This window comes from Amphiura filiformis, chromosome 18, assembly GCF_039555335.1.
Source record: "Amphiura filiformis chromosome 18, Afil_fr2py, whole genome shotgun sequence".
NCBI classification, from domain to species: Eukaryota; Metazoa; Echinodermata; class Ophiuroidea; order Amphilepidida; family Amphiuridae; genus Amphiura; species Amphiura filiformis.
This window is the reverse complement of record NC_092645.1, coordinates 52,775,421-52,796,438: the sequence shown is the minus strand read 5'-3', so window position 1 is coordinate 52,796,438 and position 21,018 is coordinate 52,775,421. Positions and strand designations below refer to the sequence as shown.

The window sequence follows — 21,018 nt, the reverse complement described above, 5'->3', positions numbered from 1 at the left end:
TTTTAGCTTCAAGTTCTTTCATGTGAAAGAGAATCAAATTACCTAAACAATAAGGGGTCAATCATGTTTCTAGTGCATATACTTTTGAAGTTACAGACAAAAATAGTGTCACCAAATTGTCCAAAATTTTGTGTGTGAAATTGTGACAGCAGGCACATGTACAATGTACACTACTGTATGTGACCCCAGATGACCTCCTATTCTTTACTGTAAGAAAGCTGTTTTGGATGGTCTTGATTTACACACAAATTGCTTTTGAGCTAAATCGAGTGTCGACTTGGTGGAACATGGATTGCACTATGTGATAGTTTATGAATCCATTATCAACCCAGTAACAATATCAGTCAACATCACTTATGTTATCGTTGTCAAAATTAATTTTTAGTAATTTTTCCATTGAGCCCCACAGTAAAGCCATTTTTGGACCGTACAGGCACATTCCACTTCCCTATGGACGAATAGCGCCACCTATAGTGTGAGATGTGAGCCTGGCTATGTTAGCACATGACACTAACAAAAGGTGACAAAATCACTGAATAGGCCGTTAAATGTAACATCAAAATTGCTGCTGCTAAAAAGTGGAAAAAAACAATAAAATTTTTCACACTTATTGTGTATAAAAATCAGTTATTGTCTCCTTTATGACAAGTGACACGTTTGTTCAATTAAACATTTATTTCACATGTGAACATATGTGACACGATCAAGGGAAATGAGTCAGATGTCGCTAATATTGAATTTCAGATATTGGCAAAGAAAGTGTTAAAATTCTTTTGTTTTATATTGATTTCAGCGATTGATAAATTGACATAACTTCGCAAAAAAAAGTCGTACAAACATGGGGTTTTAAGTTTCTGAAAGTCCTAAGTGTCCTCTTTAGAAATATATTTATAAACCCCAACTAATTATTTAGCATGAGAGCGAGATACTGTTATTTAGCAAACTCCATCCTGTCAGTTAATAGCGGGCTGCATCTCGTTATGTAGCGGGCTGTATCATCCCATTATTGCGGGATGACTCATACCAGGATTTGAGCTCATACTCAAACATTGTCCAGTGGACAATGTCCCTCCACACTGTAGCGGGACCCAGCATAGCCTGGAAGGCTATCACCAGAGCTTAGATTCTTTCAGGGCTTAGCCCACTGCAGAAGAAAGCATGTAGGACCTTCACTGTGTGCTTCACACAATAAGAACTCTATATACAAGTAATAGCATACAGATAATGCATGAGTCTCATTTATTTCATGTCCAAGAACTTGACAATATTGTATATAAAATAAGAGAGTAAAATAATTAGGTTGATTATAATTGCATGTCTGAAACAGCCCTCGAATTAAGGATCTGAAGGGGCACAGCAACTTTTTTAGGGCAAGTTGAAAATTGCCTTGGATTTTCACTGAAAAGGCAAGGCAGCACGGCAGTTTATAATATTTCAAGAGGGCATCATGGCAACTGTTGAAAATTTGAGAAGGGCACCAAGGCAATTTTTCAAAAGTGAAGAAAACACACACAAACATAGATAGATGATTTTATAATGAAGGGGCAGGGCTGGGGCACCGACGGCAACTTTATTAGTGACTGCCTTGGCTAAAGGACATATTTTGAGGGCATTACGGCAGTGGGATGGGCACCCACAGCAAAATGCCATGGGTGCCGTGGGTTAATTCGAGGGCTGGTCTGAAAATTCTGAGGTAGGAATTTATTCCTTGTGTTTGGATCAAATCATAATTGCATGTTGGTTTGATATCTTCAGATAATTTACAAACAGATGGAGCAGGAGGAGAAGAACCAAAAGCAGGGTCATCAGTGGAAGCAAATACAAATGAAGCAGACAAGAAACCTGAAGAAACCGTAAGTGTATTATGTCAGTAGTGAGAATTTGCAGGCTTAAACTTGATTTCAAAGTGTTTTTTGTTTTTGCTTGGGAAATTGACTACATTTGATATATTTTTAGACCATAGTTTTTCAGATGTTTTTTCCTAGGCTAGAAACGTTCATTCTCTATCGAGAAAATTGAATTTGTGAAATATTGAAGTTCTCACAACTTACAATTGTGGAAGTTGGTGGCCTACGACCAGCATCAGCTAGTCTTTTATGGCCACTGCTTTTGGGGTTTGGTGATAGCGGGAAACTGGGTTATTTGGTTGTATAAAAAGACTGTGCCTGAATTAACACATTATAGGCAGCTCCATTGGAATTTCACACACCCTCTGAGAAAGATTCGATCTGAATCTTCCACAGATGGCGAGTGAATTTCAAACGGAGCTGCCTAATGTGTTCATTCCATTTGAAATTCATACTCCCCTTGTGGAAGATACTCCTCAAATCTTCCCCAGGGGTAGTGAGGATTTTATATGGAATTGCCCATTGGTGTGTGGTTATATACATGTTCCAGCACCTGGATATGAATGATAGTTTTGCATGTATGAAAAGTACAAGTATAGCATGAAGTTCTTCTTGACCAAGAACTTGTCATAGTTACCTGCACACAAAACTTAGGCAGGTGATCTTGGGCGCAGTGTCAATTCTCGATTTAGGCTGATTAAGGTTCTGTTTCAAGCTGCATTGACTCTAAATGGATTATAGGGCGTCTTGGGCAATCAGAAATGCATGTATTTCTTGTACAATTTGACATACCGTAAAAACTCGATAGTTAGCATATTTATGTGCTTAATATCGAGCGCCATCCACAAAAGTGTAAAGGGTTTTGAGCAAATCATCGATACACATAATTATATATGAACAAGTAAACCTGCAAAAATGTGTGTCTCAACCCCATTGGCTCAGTTAGTAATGCGCCGGACTTTGGTTCAATTTCATGTTTTCAAAAGCGCTTGATAGTAAGCACATAATGCTAACTATCGAGTTTTTACGGTAGTGCATTATGAATTACGTTGCATTTCCTTTCCCCCCATACCATACAGGCAATGGACGTCGACTCAACAGAGCCAAGATCTACTTCCAAATCAACCCATAGTGCAACTACTGTAGCAGCGTCTAAGCCAGCGGCTCAGCCAGGACCAGAAAGAAACAATGGTGGTGCAGCAGCTGCTGTGGGAGGGGCTATGGCTGCAGAACCAAGGGTTATGCCAAATTGGCAGGCTGCAGTACCAGCGGTAGGTGCAGTATATGGTTTGAAGCAATTAGTGGGTTTCTTTATGCTATGCAAGCAGCCTAATTGGGACCAGAAAGAAATAACAGGTTGGAGAACCTGTGGGGAAAATTTTATGCCTGATTGACAGCTTGTAATTATGGATTGATAATAGAATGGCGTACCGTATTTCCTTGAATAGTCACCCTCCTGGTCGGAAATCCAAAAGTGAACCAGAAGTCAGTGTTTCTAGTTCTTAGTTCGTCATTTCAGCGTGAGTTTTAAGCTTACCTAATGATTTTAATGGGAATTATCATTCTAAAAATGACCTCTAATAAACGCCCCCTGTTTGGAAAATGCAACGCCCCCTGGGGTGTTTATTCGAGGAAATACGGTATACACAGCTGGGTGCAGCACATAACGTGAACTACGCTTTGTGTGACTAATGCTCGCTTTTGTGAATTTACACAGGTGTAACTAGGGACATTATTAAGAACATGTGCAGTAACAATTCTCGCCAATTACGAGCTGATCATAGTATTGAGGATATTTAATGATAAAAAAAACTAATAAACATGTATCATAGCAAGAGTTAGTTCAAATCACAAAGTCAGTTGTGTTTTTAGGCAGTTTAAAGTGTGTGTTTAAAAAAACGTCAATAGTTTTGGAGGATTTGACATGTTCAGGTAGTGAATTCCATAAATGTGGTGCTGCCACTGCAAAACACCTGTCACCCCATTTATGTCTTGATTTACCTGGGTGCAATGCCTCATGAGACTTGGCCTCTTTGAGGCATTTGCACACATGATCTAAGGCTGCACATGACGACGGCCTACATGTTTTCGTGCATGTATCACACACACAGGCTCCACTGCATCGAGAAAACCAAATGGACCATATGTTATCTTTTGTTCAGCTTTCCTCCATATACTAACTCCTGTTCTTCAAATCCTTTTAATTTTTCTTCTTTTTTTTCAGGATTGGGTACCTGTTATAAACCAAGACATTGTGAGACAGAGAAGACAAGCCCCCCAGGCACCACTCAGTGATGCCTACCTATGTGGCATGCCATCAAAGAGACTCAAAGTAAGTATACCAAATAAACCAAGATATTGTGAGACAGAGAGACAAGCCCCCAGGCACCACTCAGTGATGCCTACCTATGTGGCATGCCATCAAAGAGACTCAAAGTAAGTATACCAAATAAACCAAGATATTGTGAGACAGAGAAGACAAGCACCCCAGGCACCACTTAGTGATGCCTACCTATGTGGCATGCCGTCAAAGAGACTCAAAGTAAGTATACCAAATAAACCAAGACATTGTGAGACAGAGAAGACAAGCCCCCCAGGCACCACTTAGTGATGCCTACCTATGTGGCATGCCATCAAAGAGACTCAAAGTAAGTATACCAAATAAACCAAGACATTGTGAGACAGAGAAGACAAGCACCCCAGGCACCACTCAGTGATGCCTACCTGTGTGGCATGCCATCAAAGAGACTCAAAGTAAGTATACCAAATAAACCAAGACATTGTGAGACAGAGAAGACAAGCACCCCAGGCACCACTTAGTGATGCCTACCTATGTGGCATGCCATCAAAGAGACTCAAAGTAAGTATACCAAATAAACCAAGACATTGTGAGACAGAGAAGACAAGCACCCCAGGCACCACTCAGTGATGCCTACCTATGTGGCATGCCATCAAAGAGACTCAAAGTAAGTATACCAAATAAACCAAGATATTGTGAGACAGAGAAGACAAGCCCCCCAGGCACCACTCAGTGATGCCTACCTATGTGGCATGCCATCAAAGAGACTCAAAGTAAGTATACCAAATAAACCAAGATATTGTGAGACAGAGAAGACAAGCACCCCAGGCACCACTTAGTGATGCCTACCTATGTGGCATGCCTTCAAAGAGACTCAAAGTAAGTATACCAAATAAACCAAGATATTGTGAGACAGAAGACAGGCACCCCAGGCACCACTCAGTGATGCCTACCTATGTGGCATGCCATCAAGGAGACTCAAAGTAAGTATACCAAATAAACCAAGACATTGTGAGACAGAGAAGACAAGCACCCCAGGCACCACTCAGTGATGCCTACCTATGTGGCATGCCATCAAGGAGACTCAAAGTAAGTATACCAAATAAACCAAGATATTGTGAGACAGAGAAGACAAGCACCCCAGGCACCACTTAGTGATGCCTACCTATGTGGCATGCCATCAAAGAGACTCAAAGTAAGTATACCAAATAAACCAAGATATTGTGAGACAGAGAAGACAAGCACCCCAGGCACCACTCAGTGATGCCTACCTATGTGGCATGCCATCAAAGAGACTCAAAGTAAGTATACCAAATAAACCAAGATATTGTGAGACAGAGAAGACAAGCACCCCAGGCACCACTCAGTGATGCCTACCTATGTGGCATGCCATCAAAGAGACTCAAAGTAAGTATACCAAATAAACCAAGATATTGTGAGACAGAGAGACAAGCACCCCAGGCACCACTCACCTATGTGGCATGCCTTCAAAGAGACTCAAAGTAAGTATACCAAATAAACCAAGACATTGTGAGACAGAGAAGACAAGCCCCCCAGGCACCACTTAGTGATGCCTACCTATGTGGCATGCCTTCAAAGAGACTCAAAGTAAGTATACCAAATAAACCAAGATATTGTGAGACAGAGAAGACAGGCACCCCAGGCACCACTCAGTGATGCCTACCTATGTGGCATGCCATCAAGGAGACTCAAAGTAAGTATACCAAATAAACCAAGACATTGTGAGACAGAGAAGACAAGCACCCCAGGCACCACTCAGTGATGCCTACCTATGTGGCATGCCATCAAGGAGACTCAAAGTAAGTATACCAAATAAACCAAGATATTGTGAGACAGAGTAGACATGAACCCCAGGCACCACTTAGTGATGCCTACCTATGTGGCATGCCGTCAAAGAGACTCAAAGTAAGTATACCAAATAAACCAAGATATTGTGAGACAGAGAAGACAAGCACCCCAGGCACCACTCAGTGATGCCTACCTATGTGGCATGCCATCAAAGAGACTCAAAGTAAGTATACCAAATAAACCAAGATATTGTGAGACAGAGAAGACAAGCACCCCAGGCACCACTCAGTGATGCCTACCTATGTGGCATGCCATCAAAGAGACTCAAAGTAAGTATACCAAATAAACCAAGATATTGTGAGACAGAGAAGACAAGCACCCCAGGCACCACTCACCTATGTGGCATGCCTTCAAAGAGACTCAAAGTAAGTATACCAAATAAACCAAGACATTGTGAGACAGAGAAGACAAGCACCCCAGGCACCACTCAGTGATGCCTACCTATGTGGCATGCCATCAAAGAGACTCAAAGTAAGTATACCAAATAAACCAAGATATTGTGAGACAGAGAAGACAAGCCCCCCAGGCACCACTCAGTGATGCCTACCTATGTGGCATGCCATCAAAGAGACTCAAAGTAAGTATACCAAATAAACCAAGATATTGTGAGACAGAAGACAAGCACCCCAGGCACCACTCAGTGATGCCTACCTATGTGGCATGCCATCAAAGAGACTCAAAGTAAGTGACAAAATTTGGCCCATGAGCCGTATGCAGAGCCGGATTTACCATTGGGCCAGATGGGCGTGGGCCCAGGGCCCCCAAAATTGCCCTGTACATCTTCCTTTTGAGCCCCCAAACACCATGTTTTGGGCCAAAATTGGGTAAATTGCAAAATTGCACTGACCAGTTATATAGCAAAATTCACCTTCATTATGGGCTAAAATAGTCTGAAATTGGAATTTTTTGCGTGCGCGAATATCCTAGCTAAATCTTCGTTCATCTCTCTCTTCAAATTGTAATGCTCCCGCCGACATTGTTCATCTATATATATATCTAAACCAAAACTTGGCCGCTTAAGTGCACATTCCTTCCTCACGGTGAGTTGGGGAGCCTCCAAATTTTGGCCTGGCCCATGGCCCCAGAAAGGTAAATCCGGCCCTGCGTATAGATTGCCCATGCCTACAGGGTTTGTCAATCATTTTTCATGGAGGGCCCAATAAAATCCAAAGATCTGTGCTAAGGCCAAATACACCCTATTTTGCTATGTTTACTGTACTTTTCAGAGCTGCTCAAAGGCCAACCACGATATGGCTGGATCTGGCCTGCAGGCATGCAGCCTATTAAGAATCCCTGTTTTATCACATTACAGTGATAAACATCTTGTTAACTCTCTCCATGCGGGTGTCGACTGCAGAAGACAAGTTTCAATATTTTTTTTAATTCAAAAATTTCAGAATTGTAAATTGTCATGACCATATTTGGAATCAGCAGGAAAAGGGCATTAAAATAAGTGCAAACAAGCCTGGTATTCGTTCAGTGGTTCTTAAGATAGCTGCTGATATTTTTGAGAAAATATCTCAAAACTTAGACTTTTTATGTTGAAACCTATGGCTAGCACACACAGCATTAAAGAGAGACACAAATTATTTGACCATGTTTTCTTCTCCAATCTTTTTTTTTCACAGCTAACACAAGATAGGAATGTTCCAGTAAGCAATGGCATGGAAACTTATGTGCCCGAGACTCTCCGTAGAGCGATACAGACAGCCGGTGTCCAGCCCGTCACCAGTATGGATACAGTTATGCAAGAAGCCAAAGAAGACTCCCAGCTACACAAAGCATGTGAAGAACAGGTCAAAAGTGCAGTCAAAGAAAGACTAAAACGGGATCCTGACTATGATCCGAAGAGATTCCCGAATGCCGAGAAATATTTTCAGAATAAAAAGAAGTAAATTGATACCTGGAAATGCTCTGTGAAATTTGCAAACATGTGCTTCGAACTGGGTGGTTGGAATTCAAACACTGTGGTGTGAATATCGATGTTGCTTGTTGTAAAAGGCTATTCCAGTTGTTATTTGGGTATCGTCATGAAAACTCCCCTTAGTCTAAAACGGTACGAAACTTGTTGACAATTTCAGTGATCACATTGGCATATTACACACTATGCAAACACGCTTAGATGTAGACGATACCCATGAACCAATGATATTCTATGCTTACAAGCTAAACCACACACTACTGACTATGAATTCCCATCCGTTGATTTGAGCGTAGTTATTTATATCTGAGGTGAAAGTTAAACATCTGTTCACTATATCAAAGTTAATCTTACATGTCAAAATTGTTTACACTTTACAAAGATATGAATGTATCATTCTTTTAAAACTTTTTATTTATAGCTCTATACAGGAATTAAAACAATGTTTGGACTGAAATTGCTGTTTTTGACAAACAGCAGCTATAAAGCTTCTTATTAAGCTTTTATCCTACCAACACACGTACTCATAGCCAATTCAATCATGATAGCTGCCTTGTGGTTTTAATTATGGATGCAATTTACTAATTTCACTCATATTGGCTGAGTATTGCGAAATGGTCACATGTTGTAATAAGATCTTTGCATTTGTGGTCAGTTGACTTGTCACAAATTCCATAGCAGTTACTGGGTGCATGCCAGCAGGGATTCCAAAACAGTGGTTGTCAACCAAAGAGATCAAACCCAAGGAGTACTCACTCAGAACGGACCATTACAGCAAAAGTGTGCACACAGAACACTTAGCATGAGTTATTGACGCAACACTTTATTAGGAGAACGCAAACAAAGCTCACATTTTAAAGCGAAATTTACCAGGCACATGGTGAAATAATCCAGAGGTACGCCATTTTGTGCCCTCAGTAAGAGTCAGTACTCTTTGGGTATCATCTCTTTGGTCCCAAGCCAAACATGGGGTAGCAGTCAAGTTAGCTCAATCGATAAGGCGTTCGACTATGGTGCGAGAGGTTGCGGGTTCGAACCCTGGTGGTGCCTAGTACGCTCTTGTGGAAAAATTGAGTTAGCTTGAAATTACGCTGGACAAGGAACTAACTGCTAATTGTCTCGTTGTAACCCGTCGAAACTCGGGAGCTGATCCTGGTTGCGATGGTTATATGTGGATTGTGTAGGGTGTGCGCTCTTGAAGCAGCAAAGTCCCTGATTTGTTGTTGGATGGTTTATGGAATGATGTGGGCCATGGTGGTCAGCGACAACCTGTAAAGTGTGCTGAGGCTTGTGGATGAGCGTGTAGGCGTTGTGCCTGTGCGTAGCGCACTATAAATCACTGCGCTTAAAAATAAAAAAAATTTTAAGACTATCCAGCAATAAGATGTGACCCAATTTTGACAAATAGGGTCAGGAGTAGCATGACATTCAAGAAGTGGTTCTGCATTGAAAAAAAATGTTGGGAACCCATAGGAATATGTTAGTCTGTGTATTTCACTATGTGTAAGATTGAGGGTGAGATTGTGTACGTACATGGATACTCGTCTGGATTGGGCCGTTCCATTTAAAATCCACACTACCCCTGTGGAAGATTTTGGAAATATCTTCCACAGGGGGAGTATAAATTTCAAATGGAATTAGCACATTAACCAGCTCTTTTTGAAACTTGCCCTCGGTCTGTGGAAGATTCAGGTTGAATGTAAGAAATTCAAGAACTTCCTAATGTGCTAATTCCATTTGAAATTTGTACTCCCCCTGTGGAAGATATTCCCAAAATCTTCCACAAGGATAGTGTGGATTTTAAATGGAAGAGCACATTCTGAGGAACATGGACAAACAGAAAGATGAGTTACTGTACAGGGTGTCCCAGAAAAAATTACCGGGCGAATGAATTTGGACGTAAGTCGAGAAATAGACATCGGAATCCAAAAATCTAAACATCAGCGTGTAGCCCATCTTCTTCTACATTATAAACGCCAATTTTACTGGAATTGGTTGACTAATTGCGAAGAAATGAGCGATTACATAATGTATGTTGATCAAACTTGGAATGAACTGCATTGATGCGCGCATTATGTAATTGTTAATTTTTTTCGCAACCAGTCAACTGAATCGAATAAAACTTTCGTACATGATGCACAATAAAATAGGCTATGCGCTACATTTTAAATTGTTTGATTCTGATGTCTGTATCTCGACTCGCGTTCAATTTTATTAACTCTGTAATTTTTACTGGGACACCCTGTATAGTCCATTTGGCTTCCTCTAGTGAGTGATATCAGTGCATGCACCAGTGCGCGTAGTATTATAAATAAATAAATAAATAAATGTCGGTGATTTAACGTGCGCTACACCTAAGTACCAGCACACTTCAACAATTATTCCGCTGCCATTAGGATATATCAGAATCATTTCCGCTTCCACAAGTCCGCAACTGATGCGCAGGTACTCTCAGCTGACTTAGATTGTGATTACCCCCAGCAGCTCCCCATTTTACACCTGGGTGGAGTGAAGCAATTGGGAATTAAGCCGTCTTGCCCAAGGGCGCAACACACTGGCAGCGGTGGGGGTTCGAACCACAACCTTTCGATTATGAAGCTCGCGCCCTAACCATTGGACCATCGTGCTTCCCATAACGTGCACACTGACACAAAGAACTGGCATGTTTACACACATGATCAAAGGTGTACATCTATATACGCGCAGAGTTAAGTAACTCTGACAAAGTACTGACATCACTCGCTTGAGAAAGCCAAACGGACTGTAGTAACCTTTCAGAGAGTTAAAATTCACCATAACCACTCAGGCATAAGCCCCTCGCATTAGCTAGATGGGCAATTACACTCCAATAGGGGGTGGGTGGGTTTATACATGGGGAGGAGGTGCTTAGTTTAGTACTTGAATTATAAAATAAGATAAATCTTTCCAATTTGTGTATTAGTGTTGTGGAACCATGCCTATGCTGTAATAAATGCCATCCATTATTTCATCAAAATACTAAATTCTATGAAAACATTGATAAACTACTGAAAAATTATACTACTAAATTTTATAAAACATTGATAAACTGCTGAAAAAAATATAAATACCAAGGACTTAATTCTATAAAACATTGATAAACTGCTGAAGAAAGAGGGGCCTCTATGAAAACAAAGATTTACGAGGTCAGTAAAGATTGCAATTACATGTACCTGTAATTGTAAGCTAAAGGAATGTTGTCTAAAAGTTAAAGAGGAAATATGTGACACAATCTGGTCCATGGGCCCAAAGGAGGCATTTTTGAAAATTGAGTTACTGTAATTATTACATTATACATACAATATGCTATCATTTACTGAAAACACCAAAGGTCTAGCATACTTGGTTCTAAAGTTATGAAGTTTTTTGATGTCTATTTTCTTATGTATTTTATTGTTTTTTACTCCATATTTTTACCTTTATCTCAGTTTCATATTTGCCGCCTTTTGCCCCCATGGACCAGATTGTGTCACATATGATACCAAGAGGTATTATTTGCTCAGAACTTGTTCACGATTTGGACAACTTTTTCATGTAAAACTTAAAAGAAGAAAAAAATTCAAAGCTTGCACATGATAGTGGTCATTATACATCCCAAATTTGGGCATTAAAGACCCAATAATTGTATGTCACTGTTCGTTTTACGGTGCATATTTGTCTCGGAGATATTTACCAGTTTTACAATTATTTTTATTTGTGACAAAAAATATCAGTAAAAATTTGTTTTTTCTGAAACTGAATTTGTTGGAAGAATTGTGTGATTTCACACTTTAAAAGTAGTCAAAAATATTTCATTCTGTGGATGAGAATGTTAGTTTGTAAAGTAGTTTGAGTTGGAAAAACTTTTTTAAAAATTGGGGGAAAAACAATACGTTTTGGATTTTAAAATCTTCGCAAGCTTTAAGACATACAAACCTTTTTTCTTATTATTTTATCAAAAATAGAAAGTTGCAACTTCACCCAACAAGCTGTAATCTCAAAATGTGATGTACATGTATGTAAAATGCACCAAAATTATGATATTTAAAAAAAAATCTTGTAGTTGATTTTATAACTCTATATACCGTATCTGTTTATCTACCGTTTTATGTAAAAAGAGGGGGGTAGGTTAAGGTACAAAAAATGGGCTATTCCAGTTGTAATCCTAAGATAAGACATGACCTTAATCTTCCACACAGGGAGTATGAATTTCAAATGGGATTACCTGAATGGGTGACTCCATTTGAAATCTACACTCCCTGCATGGGAGATTAAGGTCCTGTCTTCCATAGTGGTGTATGGATTTCAACTGCACTAGCCCAATTCTCATAAAAAAGTGATGTAATTTTACGGAAAATTTGTCATCAGCAGAAGGAATTAACTTTTTTTATAATAAAATTTCACTTGTACCAGGTTTTTCTTTGGTTTTTATCAAAATTCTTTGATTTGCAAAACTTTATGCCCACAAATATTAATTAGGGGTAAGTGGATTGATATATGTGCAGAATGTTAAGGATGGCATAAATATGCAGCTTGCTGATATGTACATTGTGTGACATGATCTAGTCAAATCGGACCAAGGTCAGCAATCACGAAATTGCGAATCGGGCAAAAATAGGAGCATAGAAATAACTTAAGAAAATGGTCATGATATAACTTTGTAACCCAGTATGGCATGGAAATGTCAACATCAGTAAGGATATAGGCACTGCATGGCAAGTTAAAAATAGCAAGAACATTTCCGGACTTTGAGTTGAGTGGATCAGAACATGTCACATAATTATACAAACGGTATAATTATGAAGAGCTTTTTCCAAACCATGTTAAGTCCACAACCACATGCTTCTCATATACTTGTGTGATACAATCACAATGATAAGTTTGACATAGCAACAATGAGTACCATCAACAAGCCATTATTTACCACAACAATGCTGTTTAACAATATGCAGACACAGATATTGGAACACATGCAGACTATTGTTCTTATTTGGGAAACAAAGACATCACACAGTACAGTATTGTTACTGTGCAACCATCCACTGTTTGCTTTGTAATGGTGCATCCAACTAAAATTACTATATCTGTAGCATCACAATCCATTGTAATATCGCACAGATAAATCAGAAACGTGTTTGTGGACTTAACATGGCAGCTCTTCATATGTAAAGTACCTTATATTTACAAGACATTAATTTTGTAGCACCATGTATTTTCTTATGAAGCAAAAACCCTTTTGCAACTTGTAACTGTTTTTAAATTTACACATTTTGGAGTCAAACAATCCACTATTGTGTGAAAGATGTTGAAAGTCAAACTTTTTGTGCGTTATTCATTGTGACAATTACATTTGTAAGTTCCTCTATTCTTTTGATTTCCTCCTTGTTCATCCTCTTTTTCTACACATATAGGCCTACTGTACAAAACATGGGATCTTTCTCAAGTTAAAGGATTTTTCTTCCACATTTTCAAAACTTCAGTTCCAAAAACTGATGATAAATACATTTGTTTCAGTTTGAGATATCAGCAAACTTGGCAAATACAAAGAACATAATAAGAAACTGTGCTGTTTTTGATCATAGTTGCAAACATTTAGATTGAATTTTTTGATGTAGGGTGTCAATTTAAAGCTAGCATTATAGGGCAGGTGTTGGTCACCTTAACACAAAAAGTTTGAAAATGGCGTTTATCTGCTTTAGTGTCTGAACTCTTCACCTTTAAAATCACGTTATTGGCAGCATAATGTACATGTATTAATTTAAACCTGTATAATATTATATTTAATTTCTTTAAAAATATGCACTATGATTTCTCTTGTTCTTGGATGAATAATAAAGTGTTAATAATGCGAATAACAAAACCAATATATGTGTGAATTGTTTAATTATATTGCATTATGATAGTCTTGTAGTTTCGCTTGATATTTAGTACAGATTGACAGTTTGAGATTCTGACCTACCATGCGCGTATTTTGGGGGCGCCAGCCCCCCGGGGTAAAAGCAGGGGGCGGCCAAAATGAAGGGGCAGCGGAAGAAGAAGGGGCGGCAAAAACAGGGGCGGCTAAAACGAAGGGGGGCGGCAAAAAAGAATTGGTAAATAAAAAAAGGGCGGCAAAATTTGATAAAGCATAGAAAACTTAAAAAATGGTACTATACATCAAAATGTGCTGGTTTTAGGGCGCTACCGCCTGAAACCGTTTTTTTTTTTTTTTTTTCCCTTCACTTTATCAAACGACCGAGAAAAAAATTGGGTCAACCTTTTCGGGCTTTTGAGGAAGGGGCGGCAAAACAGCCAGCAGTTCCAGTTAAATTACATACACCCTCTGGGCTATTCCAGTTAAATTACATACACCCCTGATTGGCTGTTCCACTTAAATTACATACCCTCCAGGCTGTTTCAGTCAAATTACGTACACCCCTGGGTTAAATTACATACACCCTCTGGGTGGCTGTTCCAGTTGAATTACATACACCCTCTGGGCTGTTCCAGTTAAATTACATACACCCTCTGGGCGGCTGTTCCAGTTGAATTACATACACCCTCTGGCCGTTTTTGGCTGTTCCATGTAAATTACATACCCCTCCAGGCTGTTCCAGTCAAATTACGTACACCCTGGGCTCTTCCAGTTAAATTACATACACCCTGATTGGCCGTTTCACTTAAATTACATACCCCTCTGAGCTGTTCCAGTTAAATTCCACACACCCTCTGATTGGCTGTTCCACTTAAATTACATACCCTATTCGCCACTTGCACGGTTCCGCCATTATGCACTATGTGCGGGGAGAGCCTCGAACTGGCAGCATACATGAATGGGAATTGAACCAGTCATATAACATTCTGTGTAAGGTTACGTAATTCTTCCTTTCATGTATGCTGCCAGTTCGAGGCTCTCCCCGCATATAGTGCATAATGGCGGAACCGTGCAAGTGGCGAATGGGCTGTTCCAGTTTAATTACATACCCCTCTGGATTGGCTGTTTCAGTTAAATTACATACCCCTCTGGGATGTTCCAGTTAAATTTCATACCCCCTCTGGCCTGTTCCCCTACCAAATTTAAAGTTGGACGTCTCTAGCATGCCATTGTGTGGGCTGCTGTTAAAATATATATGGGGTGGGAGGGGCAAAAAGATGTCACCAGAATGGCCTCAAGAGTCTATAATCTCTATAACCTATGGCTCACCCATCTTGGTCACCCTTTGTGCAAGCATACATGAAATTAGCCTATTGTCAAGACTTTCTTCTGTATCCCCCATCTTGATCCTACAATCTAAAAAAAAATGGAATGTGCTGATCTTAACCACTTATAGATCACTTGGCATGTGACGTCATTACCCCACAGTATGCGCGCGAATGTATATGCAAATTTCCATTGTTCTTTGCCATGCAGTGTGCGTACGCATCGTAGTTTGCTAAGGGCACATGCATTTTAAATCGCCCGCCACATTTCATATAGTACAAAAAGCCATTGAACAGTGTAGCGGTTCGTTCAAGCATATCGATAGACGAGTCCCTCGCCTTTGTTGATAAACAGTGATGTCAAGTGGTCTATAGATATTGATTGGAGAGGAAGGGGTATATGGAGATGAACATTGAGGCAACACTATTATAATTCTTAGTTTCCAGTTGCGAGTCATATAGCATGCATACTATAGACCACTTGACATCATTGCTTATCAACAAAGGCGAGGGACTGGTCTATCGATATGCTTGAACTAACCGCTACACTGTTCAATGGCTTTCTTGTACTATATGAAATGTGGTGGGCGATTTAAAATGCATGTGCCCTGAGCAAACTACGATGCGTACGCACACTGCAGGGCAAAGAACAATGGAAATTGCCATAATTCCCGCGCTTACTGCCGGGTAATGACGTCACATATCACATGTCAAGTGGTCAGAAGAACGTGGAGTATTTTTTTCCAAGCTTGTAGGCTAACTCAGAGTATGCTTACATCTTTTATTTAAAATCAGTAACACAAGAAAATAACGGCAAAGTTGGTGACAAAGTTTCTAATCTTGATATGTTGCATTTTATATACATTTTAATAGCATCTGTGATATTTACATTTATATGAAAATTACAAATACATGTATTGAAGCTCATTTTGTGTTGTGAAATTGCTTCACAAAAGCAACCAAAACAACTAAATATATATGCAGCACTGATAATAATTTATTTGGTAAGATGGGACTCAAAAGTTGGACTCCCCCAGTTATGCATTTTTTTCTGGATTTTTACTTCAGAATCATTTTTAGGCAACTTCAGATTTTCAAGATAAAATATATACAGTGAACAAAATGAGCTATTCCAGTTGAAATCCATACACCCACTATGGAAGACATGAACTTAATTAATTACACAGGGAGTGCAGACTTCAAATAAGAGTCACTCATTCAGGTAACTCAATTTGAAATACATACTCCCTGTGTGAAAGATTAATAACATGTCTCCCATAGAGGGTGTATGGGTTTTAATTGGAATAGCCCAAAATGGACAGTATTATGTGAATATATCGTTTCAGCACAAAAATGACACAAAATGGATCAAGTCCAACTTATCAGCACCATGGTGAATTAAAGGGGTACTTTGTGATCCATGTCCCCCAAAAGAGGGTGCTATCATCACAAAATACCCCTTTAAATTACTGTAAAACATCTAAGTAATAACGTAAATTTATAAATATATATAAATACTTCTATTCCATGCAATCTAAGCATAATTTTCTTCCCATTTTGATGCTTCAATCATCAAGCGTCTATACATTGTATGATATGAATTATATTTGGAAGCAGTGGCAGTACCAAGGGGGCATTTTCCCCCTCCCATTTGGTCTCCCCCAGTTTGCCCTCCTGTCAGGAAAAAATCACAGAAAATCCACTATTCTGGGCAAAAATTGTCATATTTTGGGCAAAAATTGCTGTACTTGGCGCAAAAATCTACTTGGGCAGAATTTGCCTTATTTTGTGTGACAAATGCCCATGTGGGTAAAAATTGCCTATTTCTAAGACAATCTTCCCAATATTGCCCACCCCAGTAAAAATTCACTTTGCAACCCTGCTAACAAAACTCCTGGTGTCCTTACTGTTATATTTGGAAGTAGGAGACATGGTACTTCCCATTTAGATTGTGATTATGGATGTGATGGCTGCCCCCAGAGTCTCCCAGTTTTATTGTATGCTGAACTGAAGTGATTATCCTCCCAACTGAGGCATCATGAAGACCAAAGGATTTTGTTTTTGTTAAGCAAATCAATGCCAATTTCTAGTTGACCAGAATCTCATGAACATAGAAGTGAAAAGTCACTTATAGACCAGTTTCTCTGAAGTTGATTTTGGTCACCTAACACTAAATATTATTGTCATTCTTTTTTAAATATCAACAATTATCTTCTGTGTGTATGCTCATATACGCTTGGACCACGGAAGTAATAAAAAATTAACTTTAAAACAGCTTAATTTTATCACATTAGGCTATCTAAGTTGAAATCCATACAACCCCTATGGAAGACATGACCTTAATCTCCCATACAGGGGGTGGAGATTCCAAACTCAACTTGATATACCTGATATACTCCCTGTGTGAGAGATTATGCTTGTGTCTTCCATGGGGGGGGTGGATTTCAACTGGAATTGCCCACTACCCCATTACCTGCAGTAATAAACTCATATTAAACCCAATTGACAATTTTGCACTATACCATTCAGCAAATTACTTCAGCGGTGTCCGTCTGCTCTGTCTGATTATCGCGTAAAAAGAACTAGGTCACGCGATACTACGCAGTTTGACTAGCGAATGATGTGCCGATGTGATGATGTGATTCAATTAGCCAATCACCACCCCACTTCCGTATACGCCATAAACTGCGCCAATTTGGCAGACCACTGAAGTACTGTGCTGAAAACTATAACCATTTCAACAACTATGTAGTACATGTGAAATTTGTAGCAGCATAATTTGTGTATTGTTTTTTACATGATAGTTCCAGCTATACTTTAGCCAACCAAAATTGACTTAATTCTTATAAATTTGGGTTGCATTTAATCATTTGAAGCAGATAATTGAATAATAAACTTGTAGTAAAATGCTAAGGGGACAAAATGTTATTTATGATGTATTTATACAGCATCCAGAATGGGCTGCTTCAATTAATCTTTGTAACAGGGGGTGTTAAGGGGACAAAATGGTATTTATGATGTATTTTTCATACATACTCACGATATAACGACGTTTCTGATTGGATTTGCGCCCCTTTTTGCTGGTCATAAATACCGTTTATGACCAGTACGCAGGGCATAAACAAGCTGCGCCACGCAGCGTTGGAACCCAATTAACACGATCCACGATTTGCTAGTGTGGCGTACATCGCAGCGCGATGTCACCGCGCCCATCTCACGCGTGAGAGCAAAAGATGGCGCGTATCACGCGTTGACTCCCGGCCGTTGACCTAATGAGCCGAGCTGCTTCCTACAAGTAGGCCTACTCATTTTCTTCCAATTTATGAAGGAAACGGTATGGAAATGTTATTTAAACTTGTAAACCCTTATTATTTTCATCTGTATTGAATTGCTAAGAATGTTAGGTATGTATGAACGGGGTTCATTCATAGGATTTCGGGCATGATCGCTGCCTCGGGCATGATCGCTGCCTCGGGCATAAACAGCGATCATGCCCTCAATCCTATGAATGAACCCCTAAATACAGCATCAAGAATGGGCTGCTCCAATTAATCTTTGTAACAGGGGTGTGAATTTCAAATGGAGTTGCACATTCAGATAACCTCATTTGAAATTCACACTCCCTGTGTGGGAGATTAAAGCAAGTCTATATAAGGGGTGTATGGATTTAACTGGACTAACCCAGTAAGAGGTATAGTAAAAGGTCCAAGCATGCATTATAGTATCCTATATAACAAGATAATACTGGGGTGGTCTCTAGTTCAAATCCCCATGCAAACACTTTCACCTGAAAGTGACTTAAGGCAATTTTGTAGGTACGATTTTTTGATACGAGATGAAGCACTGTATATCAAGATTATTGTTGGTAAAAACATGGCAGTCTCTGGTTCAACTCTTCACTAAGAAGTTATCACCGATAACTGCCTTGAAGCGATTGTATATAAATTTCTTAACATAAGCGGTTAAGGCATTGCACTGTCGTCCGGGAGAATAGGATTGGTGAGAGTTCGAGCCTTGGGTAGGGCTTGCCTTAGGTGCGAATTCTCTTCTTCTCTAAAAATGTTCCTATAACATCGGAAATCCTGCAGTTGTGTTCAATTACTTTACAGAATACAATAGTAGAATTTCTTCTCACCCCCATACACTGTTAAGCACGTGCAGGTATATAGGCGGTGTATTTATTTATTTATACCATTCGGCCCGTAGGCCTGGCACAGCCCAATATTGCAAAAGCAATAAATTAAAGGGAGGCCAAAACATCAAAAATAAATAGAAAACTTAAACCAAAAACACAGAATAAACAAACACCAAATGGAACTGGCTAGCCAAGATGGGCACGAAGGGCTGACTTAAAGGAATACAGCAAATTACATTGGATAATGTCCTCAGGGAGGTAGTTCCAGAGTGTCGGAGCATATGGGTAAAACGATAATACTAGTATAATACTAGTATAATAATATTAGTGTACAAGTGACATGGCATGGTTCTGAAGTCACCTAAAGCTGTTGGTCCCAAGTACACGAAGAGTCATCCCTGATGAGCATGTTAAAATGTCAGAGCTATTCAAATAACACAGGGGGACTATTCCCCATTCCCATACCTGTATCACACCCACTAGATTCAAGAGGACATGCTGGGTGCGATATACAACATACAAGTTGTCTACCCAGAAATCCGGCAGAACTAGAACTAGTATATCACTGCAATCCTATATTATGAAGATTGCCAATGCTTTCAAATAACTGATAGTGTACAACTCACCGCACACACACAATCTTCGAAAACTGGCTTGAGGCGACTGTATACAGCAGAACCTTGTTAACCAGGGTTGTGATTTGTCTGGATTTGTCAAGATTTTTCCAATTTTGTGTGGCCAAAATTTACGCAATTTAATTGATTTTCAGCCGGTTTTAGGGTATTTTTGCCCAATTTCATGCTGTTTTTCTGAATTTATTTACTATTTTCTGGATATATCACAAGCTAACACACAATTGTTAAGGCATTGGATTTTAGTTAACAGGATTTTTCGTCATCAAGTCATTATAATATATGTAAAGGTATATGTGATGTGATCAACCCAAATGAGTCAGATATCGGGAATATTGATTTTGAGATTAGACAATAATGGTGTTCAACTTCCTTTGTATTTTATTGTTCTGAGCCATATCTCTGCAACAATAAGTCTAATTATTCAATAGAATTAAGTTCTGAGAATGGCTCATGTAATGGAATTGAAAACAGAATTTGACTTTGATTGACATCAGACTCATTTCGTTTGATCACATTATCATATGCCTGCAAAATACTTTTGAGTTACCTGGAATTTGGTTTGAACAGATTTTTAGTAAGATTGATAATGGTTTCAAAATGTGGCAGTCTTTAGCTTAAATTCCCGCATAAACATTATCATGGATAACTCGCTTGAAATGATTGTATAAATATGAAATTCTTGACATGGGTAGCAGCACTAGCTGCATTATCTGATGTATCAGCTTGATAGTGATAGTCTCTAGCTCAAATTGCCACACCAACACTATTACCGATAGCTGGCTTGAGGTGATTGTATAGCTACATATTTCTTGACTGGAGATGGTTTTGGTCCAAACCATGAAGTCTGAAAGAAAAAACCAGCATCATAGGAGAGATGTAAAAGAGTAAACATAAGATGATAGGTTAGGCCTACATAGGTTTCCCAAAGAAATAGAAGTGCATCGTACATTGTATATACTCTTTTAATGCGCTCTAAAGGTCTTCTTTTTATTTACATACCTCCCATGCAATAATTAAAAGTCCAAAATCTGAACACAGACAGGGGAGTACCATAATTTTATTCTTTATCTTGCATTTTCCATTCTTATAACATTGATGTGAACTGATAACAAATAAATAAACTTGAACTACCCAGA

At 39.2% G+C, this 21,018-nt stretch overlaps 2 protein-coding genes across 2 annotated transcripts in view; one reads left to right on the top strand and one right to left on the bottom strand.

Moving 5' to 3' along the window:
* Positions 1-12,349, top strand: part of LOC140139221 (large proline-rich protein BAG6-like) — a 60,728-nt gene extending 48,379 nt beyond the window's left edge. The window contains exons 21-24 of the mRNA XM_072161001.1: positions 1,756-1,853; positions 2,927-3,118; positions 4,072-4,179; positions 7,644-12,349. Coding sequence (XP_072017102.1) covers positions 1,756-1,853; positions 2,927-3,118; positions 4,072-4,179; positions 7,644-7,910 — 665 coding nt within the window. The 3' untranslated portion in view covers positions 7,911-12,349. The remainder of the gene's footprint in view (positions 1-1,755; positions 1,854-2,926; positions 3,119-4,071; positions 4,180-7,643) is intronic.
* A 5,992-nt stretch (positions 12,350-18,341) lies between these two features.
* The window catches only part of LOC140138804 (uncharacterized), a 52,448-nt gene continuing 49,771 nt past the window's right edge, over positions 18,342-21,018 (bottom strand). Inside the window, 1 exon segment of the mRNA XM_072160574.1 lies at positions 18,342-20,726. Coding sequence (XP_072016675.1) covers positions 20,649-20,726 — 78 coding nt within the window. The 3' untranslated portion in view covers positions 18,342-20,648.